The sequence below is a fragment of the Brachycentrus maculatus genome, unplaced genomic scaffold (genome assembly GCF_059751285.1).
Source record: "Brachycentrus maculatus isolate JH-2025_06_01 unplaced genomic scaffold, ASM5975128v1 h1tg000197l, whole genome shotgun sequence".
NCBI lineage: Eukaryota > Metazoa > Arthropoda > Insecta > Trichoptera > Brachycentridae > Brachycentrus > Brachycentrus maculatus.
The window spans coordinates 476,060-493,181 of NW_028280948.1; the positions used below are offsets into that span (position 1 = coordinate 476,060).

General features: G+C 34.7%; 1 protein-coding gene across 7 annotated transcripts in view; it reads right to left on the reverse strand.

Annotated features, from left to right (window-relative positions):
- Window positions 1-17,122, reverse strand: part of LOC148307553 (uncharacterized) — a 111,163-nt gene that overhangs the window by 47,484 nt on the left and 46,557 nt on the right. Inside the window, exon 1 of one of the 7 annotated variants that reach the window (XM_088263265.1) lies at window positions 4,522-5,236. The exons of 1 other annotated variant lie outside the window; for it this stretch is intronic. In XM_088263265.1, coding sequence (XP_088119391.1) covers window positions 4,522-4,642 — 121 coding nt within the window. In that variant the 5' untranslated portion in view covers window positions 4,643-5,236. Of the gene's footprint in view, window positions 1-4,521; window positions 5,237-17,122 lie in introns of those variants that run through there. 5 more of the 7 variants (XM_088263263.1, XM_088263266.1, XM_088263264.1 and 2 more) reach the window with 5 other exon arrangements.

Below are 17,122 nucleotides of genomic sequence, written 5' to 3' on the forward strand. Positions count from 1 at the left end.
GTCCGATTGCACTAAGACTTCTGAACCGGAGAGGTTGTGAGCTGAGTGTTGAAGGGTTGCAAGCACTGCGAACAACTCTTTTCGGTTTGAATGCCACTTTTTCTGTTGGACGGTCCACTGACCTGATAAGGTTAAATCGTCTAAAGTTGCTCCCCAAGCCAGGTCTGAGGCATCTGTTGTCAGGAAATGACTGAACATTTCCTTGTGAATGGTGCTTGACGAGTTCAAGTTCTCTAACCACCATTCCACCTCCTGCAAGCACTCCTCGGTCATTGGAACTAATCTTCTGGGTGGAAGTTGCTTCAGCGGTTTGCTCGCTATCTGCAATTGTCGGCAGTGCAGCCGTCCTCTTCTCACCACGAAGTTGGCAAAGTTTAACCTTCCCAGAAGACTTTCCGCTTGCTTTCGTGACCATCGGCGAGAAGACAGTATCGCTCGAAGTGATTGGTGGAATGCCGCACACTTCCGTTCTGACAGGGACTTGCGATTGTTGCGCATGTCCCATACGACCCCCAGGTATTCGCACTTTTGTGTTGGGGAGAGCACTGACTTTTGGAAATTTACATTCCATCCCAGATATTGTAGAGTGTTTACTGCTAGCCGCGTTTGTCGGCCTAGATCTTCCTTGGATTGGCTCGCAAGGAGGAAGTCGTCGAGATACACGATTGTCCGTATACCTTTCTGACGCAGTAACTCGGCTACCCAATTTGTAAGGGTCGCGAACATTCTGGGAGCAGATGAAAGGCCAAAGGGCAGACTTGTCATCTGAAGCAAGTTTCCTCGGTAGACCAAGCGCAAGAATCTCCGATGCTTTGATGCGATCGGGAGATGGTAGTATGCTTGTGAGAGGTCTATCTTTGTCAACCAATCGTTTGGTTGCAAAAATTCCGGAACCTTGCAGTGGCTTATGAGTTTGAATGGAGCAGGGTTTAAAAACAGGTTTAGGGACTTCAAGTTGAAGATTACCCGTGAGGAGCCGTCCGATTTTGGTGTTAGGAACATTTTTGATAAGAAGCTGGGAGTGAGATCCGCGGCTTCCAGAACACCGCTCTCGGTGAGTTCCTTTATTTGGGAGTCCATCTCGGCAGAAGGGGGTGTGCTGAAGTGATTTAAAGTATTCTTGTGTGGCATTATCAAAGGAGGTTTTGACACAAATGGTATTCGTGTCCCCCTTATCATTTTTAGCATAAATGCTGGTGCTCCCAGTGTCGCCCATGCTGCCTGGAATAACTTTAAGCATCCCCCGCGAAATGGATTCCTTCTGGCGTCAATTTCGAGTGTGCCTTCCTCTAAACTTTCCTTTTGAACTACCAGAAGTAGACTTGCCTCCCCCTTTTTTCTTGGTGGAAAATTTGCTGGGGCCAGCTTCTCCTCTGGGAGGACCGTTATTTTTGTTAGCGAGAGGCCTTCGCTGTTCACGAAAAAACTGGTTATCTGGCTTTTTTCTGGTAGGAACCTGGGGTCTTGATAAAGGATGGGTTGTTGCAGGTTTTATCGTAAGCTTGTCAGAGGTACCTACCCTAGAGAGGAAGGCCGTCAGATTCCCCTTTTCAAAGAGATATTCTGAGCAAGGAGGGATTTTGCAAAGTCCCTCTCTGACATGCTCGTCTCTGACTTCCCCGAGGATGGATTTTCTGCGGAATTGTACCGCCTCTGTGCGCCTGCCACATACCATCTGAAGAATATCTTCGGAAACCTTCTGGTATGCGGAGTCAGGAGCAAACAAAACTTTTACTTTATCGAATACGTTTCTTTTATTAAGAATTGTGTTCTTATCAGCGGCCCAATTGACCAGTTCTTGGAGCCCTGATTGAAACTCCTCTTTTTGTATGAGGAGGGCATGAGATAGAGCGGCGAAAGACCTTTCCAGCGAAGCCTGGGCAGGGGAGCTGACATCGCAGCGTCTGAGCTCGTCGTTGACTTTCAATTCAACAAACGATGGCTCTGCCAGAAATTTCTTCTGGACATCAGCATATCGCACGCCTGCCCAGTTTTCACTACCAAAGTGTTGCAGCTTTTCTAAGGCTCGAATCCTGATGGGATTTGCTGTTGGATGGATAGGTTCCTTGACTACTGTGCTGGGTTCCTGGAAATCCAGCTGCAGCTCTTCTTGGATATCCTGAGGATCCTCGTGTTCCTCTAGTCCAGGAGGCTGCTGTAGAAAACCGTCGTCGTCTTCTTGCGATCCCGAGTCTACGGGAGAAGTGTCGCCTGGCGCCGCGACCTTAGCCCCGGTTTGACTTTGGAACACGGCGTCAGTCAAAAGTCCTATCTGCTGAACTAGATAGTCTATCCGTGGGTCCATTAACACTTTAAGGCGCTTTTGCTGACGCGGTTCAGGAGACTCTGAATCTGACGATAAAACGGATGGATCGCAGGATCTTTTTCGAGATTCACTGCGCTGAGAAGGCCCAGCTACCGGCGATAATGGCGAAACATTTTCTGTATCACTCATTTTCTATAAAGATCGGTGTTTTCGGACAGATGTGAAAATTTATATGAAATTAGGCACAAAGCATAAAGTTCTATAAAAATTTAATTAACTATCCGTCGCCCTTGAAAATCTTGACTCGCACGATGTTTGTAAACAACAAACACGTGTTTCAAGATGGCGTCGTTTTGTTTATAAAATATTCGAAATGAAAAGTTTTTTCGGTAAATGCGCGACAATGCCGTTTGGATTGAAGCGAAAGTTTATAATACGAGCACTTCTTTAGTTTTGTTTTTATAGAAGACGAGACACTTAATAATAATAAGATTCACACACTTCTCACGGTGTTTGTAAACAATTACCGCGCACTCAAAATGGCGGCGGCGTCTCGCAATCAAAATAAACACGATAATTATCCGTTATACACAAGAACTTGACGTTTTAATGACGTAAATTAAAAGAACTAAATATGTTTTCAAAGTTTATAACACTATCTACGATATACTGCCCAGGAATGAATACGATTTTTTCGAATTGATCGGACAAAATCAACGAACGTCGTTACACGATGGGAAAATGACGCTTTATGAACAACCCAAATCCATGGATGACCGGATACCAAATCAGCGGAAACGGACAAAGCGACCATAGAGTAGGACACTGACCCAGGAATAGACAGTAGAAACCGCGATAACGGAAAAGAAAATGAACGCTTCTCTCATGATGGACTCCAGAAATCAATTCAGAACACATAATAATAAATTTTGATAATTTATATAGCGCCATTTTTGTAAAATACTCAAAAGGCTCTTAGAATGACGTAGATGATGATGATAATATTCGAGATATCCAAACGGTTTTGGAAGAAACACGAGAATTGAAAAAAAAGTTTAAAAAATATTATGATTGAAATGGGCATGTCACTTTTAAATATGTGTGGAAATAAAAACAACTTGTACGGCCATTTAATTTTAAACGGATATGTACTTCGTAACTTCCGTCACACTGCTTTGTTTATTTTTTAACGAACAACTGACAGAAAACCGCATGGCGGTAAATCATGCTTTACAAGTGAAAACAACTTGACAACTTGAGTGATAAATAACAAATTGAGTTATGACTTTCCATAATATAAAATACTAAAATAGACAGAATCAACTGAAATAATTTTGAATGTGAGCAATGCGAGATTTTTAATCGGCGGCCATCTTGTGGCGTCTGTCAACTTGAAGTAACTGACAGAAGTAACGCGCCGGAAATTCAACAACGAAATACTCCAGTACTTGAGGCGTAATGACATAATTCACACGATAGTTATTAAATATATTTCAGCGAGAGAGGCACAGAGATAAGTAAATAATCGTTATGTACAAAAATAAATAATTTGCGAAAAAACGAAGCGTAGTTATAACCGGTAAAATATGACGGCGTCCTTTTCAAATGTCGCATATAAGTTTCTCTCTCACTCTACTGAGCGATGATGGGAGGAAGCGAGATAGCAGATCTGTAAACACGAAGCCGCAATAGATCTTGACAGTTGAAATCAAAACAACAACAATTTTTAAAAGTGCAAAATGCAACAAATTAAATATTTTCTTCAGAAAATCACTTTGATAAAATGAACTCGGAATAGCATATTGCATAAATTCCGTTTGGTGAAAATATTCGAGCATGTTTTTTGGAAAATCGATACCGAATTGTGGATACCGATACATGCCAAAAACACGTGGGTAAGATGCTATTACTATAATCTGCTCGGATTTACGAAATAAACGATAAAAAATATTGTAGACGATCAGAAAGCTCGAAGAAAAGAGTATCTTCGTCAAAATGGTGTCATGCACGCGGCCGCTTGGCTCTCGGCACGCCGCGACCCACGAGGCGCGCTTGGCGCCATTTTACTTTTCTTACAACACTTCATTAAATCTCCCGAAAAGGAGTCGGCTCGTGTATCTCAAACGTAAAATTGATATTTAAAACGCAATTATTATATATTATGCGGCGTAAGCGATGTTTAAGATTGAAATGTCACTTTGACATGTACGTCAAAGTGACATCTGGCATGGCGACGGTGTAGGTATCGAACTCACCCGGAGAAAGCAGGTGCGGAGCCGGCGGAAAGCGAACATCTCTGGGGATTTCACGGGCCATGTCGCGAACATCTCGACGTCTCTCGGCAGCAGGGCCTACAGCCCCTCCTGGAGGCAGCATCTCACAGAAGAACAGCGAAACACATACGATCGCACAAACTTGACAAGACTGCCCCGTAATGGCTCCAAACACGAGAGTTCACAGTTCACAAGCGGTGCTAACCGAACTTCACGATTGTCAAAACGTTCTGGACTTGTCAAATTAGCGTCCTACACATAAAACTGACAGGAACAACACGAAAAGTTTTCACTACAGACGAGCGAGCTACTTGCGAGAGAAGCGGAATGCGACTGGTGGCGGGAAGCGCGCGCGGCAGTCGCCGTCCCTTTCGCTCTCACGCGAACGACCGTATATGCTCTCCCTTACGCACGCTACACGACCGGGCGAATGCAGCGCCACAGACCGGCGGCCATTGCAATCGGTGGAGCGCCGAGAAAATACAAAATGTCAAGTTTCCAAAAATACACTTTCCGCCCGTAGAAATCGAAATACTCGCGCCATCTAGTCTTATTTTTAAATTGTCGACACCGAGCCTCCCTTGACGTAAATTTACTAGACTGTAAGACGAAGTTTTTATTGAATTCTGTAAGTGGGAAGTGTTTTCCTACTTGCGGCACGCTGCACGCTCGTCGGAAGGACAGCAGGGGCCTCGTGATCTGTCAAAAGGCACTTACGACTTATTATTTTGGGTATGCTTTAAGAATATGACAGGCCGGTTTATCGACGCTTATTCAAGGATATCGATCACGTGAAAGCGGATCTTATACATGTACATAATATCAAAAAGCGCAAGTGTTTTGTTAAACCGTAACAAATTTGAAAATTTTGACAGAAAAAACAGACGTATAGATCCATACTGATTTAAATGTAAATCCGTTCACAAAAAAATAAGTACAACTTGAAAATAAAATATTTTTGTATGAAACAAACAACAGATTGTATGTATTATGTTTATATTTTTTTAATCAGGAGACAACTTGTTATATATAGTTGGTTAAAATTTTCCTTTTGATATTTAGCTTATATTACCCTGGAATGGCACCTTACATTACAGGAGTGATCACCTCAGCTTCATGTACCAAATTAACGATCAAGGGACACCACATCAATTCAGTGTCCCATGGGTGCGGATAAGGGTCATTTTCGTACCTAAGATCATTTTAATGATGTCTGAACAGGTCGATTCGACAGCAAAAAAACATTAATCAGGAAATAAGGTTATTTTTACTATTGCATCGGAATGAAAAGTGCCCGTAAAATAGGTTTCCAAATTTTCTCGAGACCGTCAGAACATACACGTGGAAAAAACCGTCGGCTTCTAAAACTTGATTTCCGCGTTTTCATATTACTAAAAGGACTACAAATTATCAAATTTTCAGAACATGTCATTACTAAAAAAAGCGGGAGTGGGGGAGAGATTTTCCATTCAAAATAATTGTCATTTTTCAATATTTGCTCAGTGCTTAATTTATTAGGACTCGCGATTATTTGTTTAACAGTCGGACTGAAAATATGGATGTGCATACACGAATTAAAAAAATGTATATATATATATATATATATATATACAAAGAGACATTTGTAAGGTATGTATTTACATACTTATTGACGATATTATGTATGTACTTATACATTTTAAAGTAGGCATAACATAACAAAACGACAAAAAAGAGTTTGCAGCGCTAGGTACATTATGCCCGGGGAAATATCTTTGAAGCCTGCGGTTGCGAGTCACTAAAAAATATACAAAAGTCAGACAGTGACATATGCCCATCAAAACACATAGACAAGACAGGAAGAGGCAGAAAATAGAGAAGTAATTAGCGTGCTGCTGTGACGGTTCTGTTTCCCGTTCGGAATGCGGCTGCCCATTCTATTTCCGTTGGATCGAGCAGAATGGCCAGTGTATGGTGTCTACAACACTGGACAGAGCGCATCAACTCGGCAATGTGCAGAATCCCTGGACCAACGAGAAGACGGAGATAGGTGACTTCTAACGCATACCCGACCTTCGTGGCATTTGCTATCATTGCTAACGTATGATCATCATTACGACGCACTGTCCTATGCGCCACGAGGTATGTGTACAAGTTGAAAATTAGCATGTTACATTTTTAACACGTATCGAAAGCCCATATTATATGTTATCTGATCACAATTTAATGATTTACTTAAATCATTCCGTAATGCGCTATTTTTAATATGCTGTATTACATCTTTTTTGCTGTTATTGTTAAAATAGCATGACCGTAGCGAAGCACGTTGATATATCAATTTATGGTAAAATTTTAGCGACGTGAGCAAAAGACCAAAGGAGCAAAGTTAATTAAAAAAGTCAAAAATTTCCTCACGAATTATCCAATGAACATCATGTAACATTTGAAAATCTTCATATAATGTTATAGCTAAGCAGATTAGGTCATGTTATGAATGACTAGAAATGGATTCATTGTAACAACACTACATGTCGTAGATAACGAGTGAACACAAAGAGACACCAGCTCCTCACCCAAAAAGGACTCCATCTAAGGGAGCTTGTGTATTCTTCAAATCAAAACCAAAAAAATCAGTGTCACGAAAATAGAAATTAAAATTTAGATAGTAACTATGTAACAATGGAAAGCGTTATTTGCATTTCAGTCAGAATATAATCACATATTATAATTCAAAAGAAAGCTAATAAAACAGCATTACTTATGGGATGACCATTTAAATATACCACCAGGTATATAGTATTATCTATATTCTTTCAACAAAAAAACACCACTCTTAGGTGCGTAAACCACCGCATCGGATGGACGCGATTTTAGGGAGGCCATCAGCGCTCCAGATACTTGCATGCAGGAGAGGATTATATTTGATGAGACACAAATACAGTAATGTGAAGTGAAAGGTCCCAGGGTGAAGGATATAGCGGAGAGAATAGCGGCAATGGATAGTGAGGTTGCAAACCCGTACTCATACAAGTTTGTGTAAGTGCAAGATAGGAAAAAAGTTTTATTTAATAATACTAACACATTATTAGTATTTTTAATATACTCTTACATGTTACACATTTTTTAGTGCGTGGACAAGTGACCTAAAAATATTTTGTGTACAAGTCAGAATACTTATAAAAAATCCAGCTGTTCCATTTTTTTCTACATTCTTTAAAATACTAAGCCCACGCATATTAGACTTGACCTTGGGATCCTAAGATTATATGGAAAATAAAATCGGATTAGCTGCTTCAAGTACTTGGGGCAAACTCCTTCAAGCTGCTGCAGTTTTAATACCAAAATTAAATTAATATACAATATCGAAAGCTGCAGTCGACTTGTGATCGAGTGTTCGCGGCGTGAGATTTTGTATCAAAATTGCAGAATGCCCAATTTTGGCAGCTCTAAGTAGTCCGGGTCACTGCTTTAAGCTGCTGCTAGCCATACATTTGTCTTAATAGTAATATTTAAATAAATAAAAAAAACAACAAAAAAACAATGCTGCTTAGAGCATAACAATGCACTGAAGGATAAAATAGGCTATTAAACAATAAAATAAAAGTACATAAATTAAAGATTTACCTTCACTTTTGTCAACTAAAATCACTTTTATCGATCATATCCAACGAATCACACAATAATATTTTTGTTAAAAGATACATTGAAGGCAAATAAATTGCAAACGCGTTTTCGCTTTCCAGTGTCGATAACACGACGATACAGAATTTCGTGCTAATATAACGTGGCTTTGAAAAAAATGCCTTTGGTAAAATTGAGATAAATGAGCTTGGGTTATGACAAAATGGGGCTGCTCGGTGGTGACAAAATGTGAAAGGCAAGAAAGGATACCCATTGGACGTGAGAGAAGATCGTCGTGACTGGTGAGAAAACCGTCCATTCAGAAATATGCGAAGGCCAATAGAAGGTCGCAAGGTCGCCGTGACGATAATTATTATACAATATAAAGCTATTTTACCGTCATAGGTCATTTACCTCATTGTCACAACTATGATCTTCTGAAATAAGGAAACTGATTGAAATATTTTACAACAGCATTCATTATATGTAATTCTTCTACTTCTATATTTGCCAAGGTCCCTCCGACGTCGACTATCACTTAAGAGTGATTGTATACGAAAATAATAAATTATAATACAGCGAAGAATACAACCAGATTAAAATTCATGTTAAAATGCGAGCCCCTTAAAAAAATTATTAAACAAATAAATTTTCAGTGAATGGCAGAGTTAAAATGTGAAAAAAGGAATGATTATAATACTTTCACTATGTACGAAGTACAGGAGTATTTACATATATTGATTCGTGGGGGCAGAGTTCATTGGTAGTCTAAATCCAGATATTCCCCAAGAAATTCTAACCCTGTTGCGTTAGTCGCTATCTTGAATTATGCCCATATTCGACGTTCGGCTGAAAATGGTACAAAGTACAATAATAAAACTTAAAAAAATATATTTTGTACTGTCGAGGTAATATGACACCCCGACTACACGATGATATTTAACAAAATCACATTCAATTAAAAATTTACCAAAAAGGAACTGATATTTGAAAAAAGATTTATGGTTAAAGAAAATAAACGTTGAAACATGCTACATACATGTAATATAAATTAAAGTTCACGGGTAGGTTTTGAAAACTTAAATTCAATCTCATTTTTGTAGCAATTTAACTCTGAGAAAATTGTGACAGTTAATTTATTTTTTGTAATAATTTGGTAAGTACTTACAAACGGATTAGAATTAGTGGGTATTTACGAATAAAATATACTCTCGATTGGCGGGACACAGAAGGAGCTTACGACCGCTATGTGTCCGTAGATTTACCCTTTCTGTTGTCTGTTACTGTCAATCATCCTTACTTACTCACGACATAAATCCCCCGATTTTACAATCGTAAAAGCCCGTCACATGCATAATTTAATCCGGAAAGTAAAAAAAACGGACATATTGATTGTTTTCTAGTTATTCAATTTAATTTTAAAGAGCTAGCTAGAAACGTTTACGACTGTCTAAAGGAGGGCAATTTATAACAATATTGAAACCCTAAAAAGCTAGAATCCCTATCACTAGTTGAAAAACTCTACAAATCGACCAACTTATGCAACCTGCTACTGATTCGGCCTTTAGCCAACTAGCTGAATCGTCGACTAACTTTAAAAAACTCGCCGATTTTTTTAAAGATTATATATATATATATATATATATATATATATATATATATATATATATATATATATATATATATATATATATATATATATATATATATATATATATATATATATATATATATATATATATATATATATGTATATATAAATATATATATATATATATATATATATATACATATATATATATATATATATATATATATACATATATATATATATATATAATATATATATATATATATATATATATATATATATATATATATATATATATATATATATATATATATATATATATATATATATATATATACATATTTATATATATATGTATATATATATATATATATATATATATATATATATATATATATATATATATATATATATATATATATATATATATATATATATATATATATATATATATATATATATATATATATATATATATATATATATATATATATATATATATATATATAGAAAAGAAATCGTATTCTACCAGAATGAGCAGAAAAAACTAACAATTTATAAATATAATCAAAATAGAAAGGGATTTATTTTTGTTTTTCTACATCGCTTATGTGATATTTTCAATTTATAAAGTTTTTCTTCTGTCAATGTTGAGTAACTACATGCTCCCAATTTTCTAAAAGCATAAGTTTATGTAAATCTTAACATAAGAAATTAAAATACCTCTTAATCAAATATTTAAAACAGTTAAAGAAATAAGAAAGATTGTGAGATCAAGTTCACGTTCAAGTTTGTAATAAACATGAAAAACGCCACATCAATTCTAGAGAATTTTGTATTAAAATGATACAGTGAGAAGTGTTTCATTGAGTGATGTAAAATCTACTATACTAGCTGCTACATGGTCGGGTATCACAACATTCTGTTCCTTCGACAGCAGTTAAAACCTTCACTTTACGACGACTTGAAACCTTTTCGATGACAGGCTGAAAACATGATGGTGATAAACCAAAATTACAAAGGGGAATACCAATAAAGTGGAAACTCGACAACATTTTAGAACAAGGGTTTTACCAAAATGTGTTTGATTTTCGTTTAATTCAACCTAAATTCACTAACATCATTACGTAAAATAATTGCAAGTCGAATGAACTGAATAATTTGAAATTATTAAATGTAAAAATGTGTCAAATCAAAGACACAACGTTGAACTTAATAAATTATTTCAGATGTTAAGAAATTGCTGAGACTAAAAACTGTTCAAATTATTATCCGTAGGTATTCATAAACCCTATTAAAATTTGTCTTGTAAATAGTCCATAAACAATAAGGCTATCCTCGCCCCCTCGTCCAGTTGAAATAATATTTTTCTAAAAAATTACTGTCGCTTTGAAGTATGGTAAAAAACCGTATGAACGCGTTTCTCAATGACAACACGTAAGATTTTTCAATTGTAGTTTCGCACTTTATGCTTTCATTCGTTCAAGAAAAGAAAAAAAAGATAGTTTGTTTTTGTTATAAGTGCAAATGATTGTTATTACCCTTTTTCGTTTTCAGACCAATATCAATTAATGAAAAAGTATCGTTTTACCCTGAAAATGTCAAACACACGCGATACATATGTGAAAATTTATGGCACAATAAAACATCTAAGACGAGTGACATACAGGTTGCGTTTTTTTTGTTGATGTTTTTCGTTATGTTAATAAAAATCACTAACAATTTTTATAGACTCCATCCTAAATTTGAACTTAACGATGTTACGACAGTAAAATAATTTTTAATAAAAAACGTAATAAATACTTCTTCTTGGCCTTGTGGCCTGTTTTTAAGACGGATTAGCCTCCTGTCACGTCAATTCCCAGTTGTCAATCCATCGTTTTGGTGGTCTGACCGGGAGTCGTCTACCTTCGGGTTAGCCGTGCAATGCAATGTGGACGAGTCTGGATGGTTCCATTCTCCTTACATGAGCATAGCATTGTCTCGTTCGTTGCCTTCCTAACCTAACAACATCTTCGATCTCGCAATATTTCTCTTATCCTGGTGTTCCTATTACCTATGATGTAAATACCTTATTTAAAATGGTCCTCTAAATGCCTTAGGTTTTTCAAAATATAATACAATTTTGTGAGATTTAGTACACGTGTTAAAATCCATTCATCGTCAGAAAAATCATGAACGCTGCCAAGAAAAAAGAGAAAAATGAACCAGAAAACATTTGCATGCGGAATGACTTGATAATGGCATATTTTTTAAAAATTCCTTGATTACCATTATAAATCTGAAGAAGAATAAATTATATCGCTCATGTCAGTTGGGGAACAAGTCCGATGTTTCACGCGTCACCAAAATTTCCAAGCGGAGTAAAACAAGGTTTTACCCGAATTTTTGCCCGAAAGGAGACGATATTCAAGTAGTGGAAATTAATATTCATTTAAAAACTAAATTTACTGTTTATTTTTTTTCATTATGATTATGACAAAGTATACAACATACAAATTGTGACTTTGTGTACGTACGCCATTTTAGAGTATGTATGTAAAATGAAGAAAATTAATTTGTCTTATACATTTCAATGATTCAATGTTTTAACTTTATATTCCGTTTATTTACTGTGTTTATTACTACCCCAACTACGTTCAATTATATAAATTAACTATATTAGTTATCTTCAAACCCTTATCCGCGCCCGATGGTGCATAGGGCACCGCATCATATAAACGCAGTGTTATCTTGATCGTTAACACATAAAGGAAAGAAAGGTGATGAGCCCTCAGTTTCAGGTATCAGTCCGGAGGAATATGAATAAATATAAGAGTGAAAAATAATTTATATTTATTTGACCCCCTGGGAATCGAACCCGGGACCAACAGTTCGGTAGCTGAGCGTGCTGACCATTACACTACGGAGGCGGATATAAGTTAAGTTATACTGTATATTTATAATTTAGCCAATTTGTACAAAATATGTAATATATTTTGTACAAATTGGCTACGGGCGTTCATAAAAAAATAAAAGAATAGGAAAAGGGCATTCACAAAAATATCTGAAAAAATCAACAAATACTAATTACTTAGGCTTTATAGTGGATTTACTATTTATGCTTAAAGTTACTGCGAATAATTTTATGTAATTTATGAGTGAGAATTCTAGGCAAAAATATTGCTACCGTTTTTACGACGTCCATCCGTCTAATATATTTATTTCTTCTTGGGAGCAAGGATACGCTATGACCACTTCCGCTGACACATGTCCGTTAATGTATTTCGAATTAGGAAATAAAAATGAGAAAAAACGGATGCGGTGACGAAATGACAGGGTAATTTGGACACCATTCCGTGGAGAGAGATACGCATTCATTCGAGTAATTTGAACAATAGGTTTCAAAGTTAAAAATAAATTATATTTCTTTACGATTGGAATCGTTGCACACATTTCCTATCAAATTAATACAAATTAATATTATATCTTAACCTAAGCGAACAGAAAATAAAATCAATACTTAATTTTTAATGTCATTCAATTGGGTATTATTTGTGACTATGTACATACTTTCAAATAAGAAATACCCAAAGCTAGAAACGGTATAAAAAGAATTGATAATTATAATCTATTATATATTTCATTTCAATAATGCATACCTGCACGTGTCGAAAATCAATAAAATAAAAATTAAGTATATAAATAAATATTAGATATAAGAACAATATATCGCATGCCCGCAAGAAGTATGACAAAAAATATTTTTTAATGATTCGTTTTTAATTGAAATTTTACTTGGTAAATAAATGTTTCGATGCATTCCGCAAGAAATAGTGGTAATTACCAAGTAAAACTTTAATTAAAAATGGATAGATATTACTGCCGACACATTTTTTAATTTTTTTTTTGAGTGACTACTTAGGACTATTTACTGTATAGCGTTATTTTTTTCTATTAAATCTTAACCATCATAATAAACCTTATAAATATTGAATAACAAATAATAAAAAAAAGAGTTGCTTATAAATAATAGATATTAAAAATAACAGATAATCGTGTAATAAACAATTTAAAACATGTTTTGCAGAATATTATTTATAAGCTATCCGGTGATTTTGGACTAGACAGACAATGTTTTTTATCGTTTACATCCTAATATGATTTAATTAATGTAGATTTAATACCTTATTTTGTATTTTCCTTAATGTCAGTTAATTATTGTAATTGTTTTTTTTCTCTCTATCTCCTTCTATATCGTTTATTTTTTTATTATTACAATGTATTTTGTTTGTTAGAGCCGAAATCACTCGTAAACGAGTAGAGGCCTTAAAAATAATGTAAACATAACCGACCACACTTTTCCTTGATTTCCTTGCACGAGAGATTTGTCTCTCTCCTGAAAAAGCATGCGTGCGAGGTAATTTAAATTCCTGCTGCACTCAATTAATTTCGTAACCCCGAATAATAAAATCCCTAAAACCGTAAACCTACGTTTTCCATCGTCCTTACAATTGTGGGTATATATAGCTGTCGGCTGTCAGTCTGTTAGTCTATGTACGTACATTTGGTATCTGGCGTCTCTGCTCATTACGGTGATTATCGTATTAGATGTATGTTATGTATTATGATTGAGTGAGCTGGAGCATGTGTAGAAGTCACAGCCATGAATGGAGTTGGTTTTGTGAATGAATGAATATAAACCTAATGACAACCGTGGTACGTCACGCGACGTCGGACTAACGGACGCATCATAGACCTGTCATACAATAAGCATGACCTGGCCGCCATATTTATATTAATAATAATTATCAATTAAAAGTAAGAAAAAATGTATTTATTTTTATTTTTAGTACTTTCAATCAAGCATCGTGATTGAATTATATTTATATTACGCGGAGAACGAGTTTAAGATCGGAGTTCAAATCGAGACCTAAACAAGACAATACTAAATTATCTTTTTTCTTTAGAACTTACAAATATTTGTATTTGATTTTAAGATACAATATTTAATATTTTACATAAAAACAAATTAATATTTAAGTGAAGTGTTATTTTTATAAGAATAATCTTACAATACCAACTCATGTTAGTCAAGGGTTGGGGACTTTTCCTAGTGATCAAATGAAAATAAATACATTATTGTCAAACACATGTAAATGTCAACATACTTTTCAGTGCATATTTAAGAGCCTTCAATAATAATAAAAATAATGGGAAGCAAAAAAATCAAAATTACTTAACCAAGAGTAACTACATATGTACAAAAATTATATAGCTTTCGATTAAAATGTTATGAAATAAAATTGGTTCTCCTCAATACAAAAAAATGTTTTAAAGATCATTCATTTCACGCTAATTTATAAGTACGTGCAATACGATTTTTTATATTGAAAACACTATTGCAATAAATGGTTGGTGCAACAGTCAATAAACAGAACGGCGTGTCGCGAGTAGGTCACTCGTATAGTGGGAGATGACCTCTACACCGTAATCACTAATCACACAATATGTATTTACAATAACATTTATACATACCTTTATATAGGTACGTAAAAATACCATACTCTGTTATTATTGTGTCTGGGTATGTATTACCTATTAAATACTATACTATGATGATTGTACATATGTACATACATAATATTGTCGACATTATAATGATCACAGTTGCATTGTTACATAGTATGATTTACACGGACATGTCATAATAATATTGTATATTTCCCAAAACGTTCGTGTTCGTAAGTAGTTAGTGCGGATATCCGACTTCAATCGATAGTTTTGTGATGGCATCTATGTATTTATTTTTAATAATAAAGTATAGTAATAACTTAAAAGTAGCTTAAGTCAATAAAATCTTCCAAGACGCATTATTACTGGTACGATTCTAATTACTACCGTTTTGCAGAAATTCGCAGATTCAAATTTGTACTGAATAAAAAAATGTATTTATGCGTTTCACTAAACGAATAATGTCAAAATCACCCGAAAACCATTAAATATGAAATTTCATAAGCATTTACTCGTATAACGTATCGATTTCAAAGATTATGGAAATAAATTAATAAATTAATGTAAATTGAATAATTTATTAAACAAATTCTTTAATTTCAGTTGATTATTGCTATTGTTTTTTCTCTTTTCCCTATTTTCATTAACAATATTCATTATTATTATTATCATATTATTCATTGATTCGGCATTAACTTTGTGGAATGACATGTTGATTTTTTTTTAAATTAAGCACTTGTAATAAACCACTTAATGAGTTTTATTTTTATATACGACTAGTTTCAAAAGCTGGCAGATGTTTTCATCTACGGGTGAAAATTAAAACAATAATATTAAATATGAAGTTTTGATTTTCACCCGTAGATGAAAACATCTGTAAGTTTTCGAAACTAGTCGTGTATAAAAATAAAACTCATTAAGTGGTTTATTACAAGTGCTTTATTTAAAAAAATATATTATCAATGTAATTTGTCTGTACGACCCAAAATCACTCACAAACGACTGGAGGCTGATAAAAAAATTAACGTTACAAAGATGCAAAACATGTCAAACACAGCTAACAGTGGTTTTGATATTATTACTTTTTATATTTTCATTTAGAATGAGTAGATACCGTATTTCCTAAATAAAAGCCCGAATCGATTCACCGTGGAAAAACCAGATGCGCAGAGATTCGCGTGCATTGAGGCTTAACAAAACAGTGTTATCCTAGGCTCTAGACAAATGGCGGATACTAAATCGGTTCCAGCATACACTTTATCATGGTCAATCAAACAAAATAAACATTTCCGATATGTTTGGCGCAACTGCATACCATCGATACGCGAGGTACGTTGCATGCATTGTGCATATAAAAAATCATTCTATGAACCTTTCCGAATAACAATTGAAATAAATTTTCACGATTCGTTCACTCCTTTCAACAACGTCATATTTAAAAAAAACTTGGTTTTTCAGGAGATCGTTTTTTAAGTTTAAAAATATAACAACATGTATTAAAACTAAATATCAAGCCACTTATTGAACTTTTTTTACTGTGCAACAGACCTTTTAAGGTAAACCCGTATGTTTTTTCTCCATTTGAAAAATATTTAATGAATTTAAAAAAAAATTAAAAAATACATTTTCTTCAAAATGCAAAAACAACACTTTCTGCCCTGTAGCGGGTAAATATTAAGTTAATAATATGCCGCTTTTGCTGGGATATAGAACATTTTCTGGGCATTCTGAAAACATGCACAACTGAAAATTGACGATTTTTGATATTTGACGTTATTGAAAGGAGTGAGCGAATTATTAATAAAAATTCAACATGTCGAAGGTGTCTTATATACATCCAAAAAGGGTATATGCTAAATAAAAGCTTTCGTAATCCAACATAGATACCTCTTGCGAACA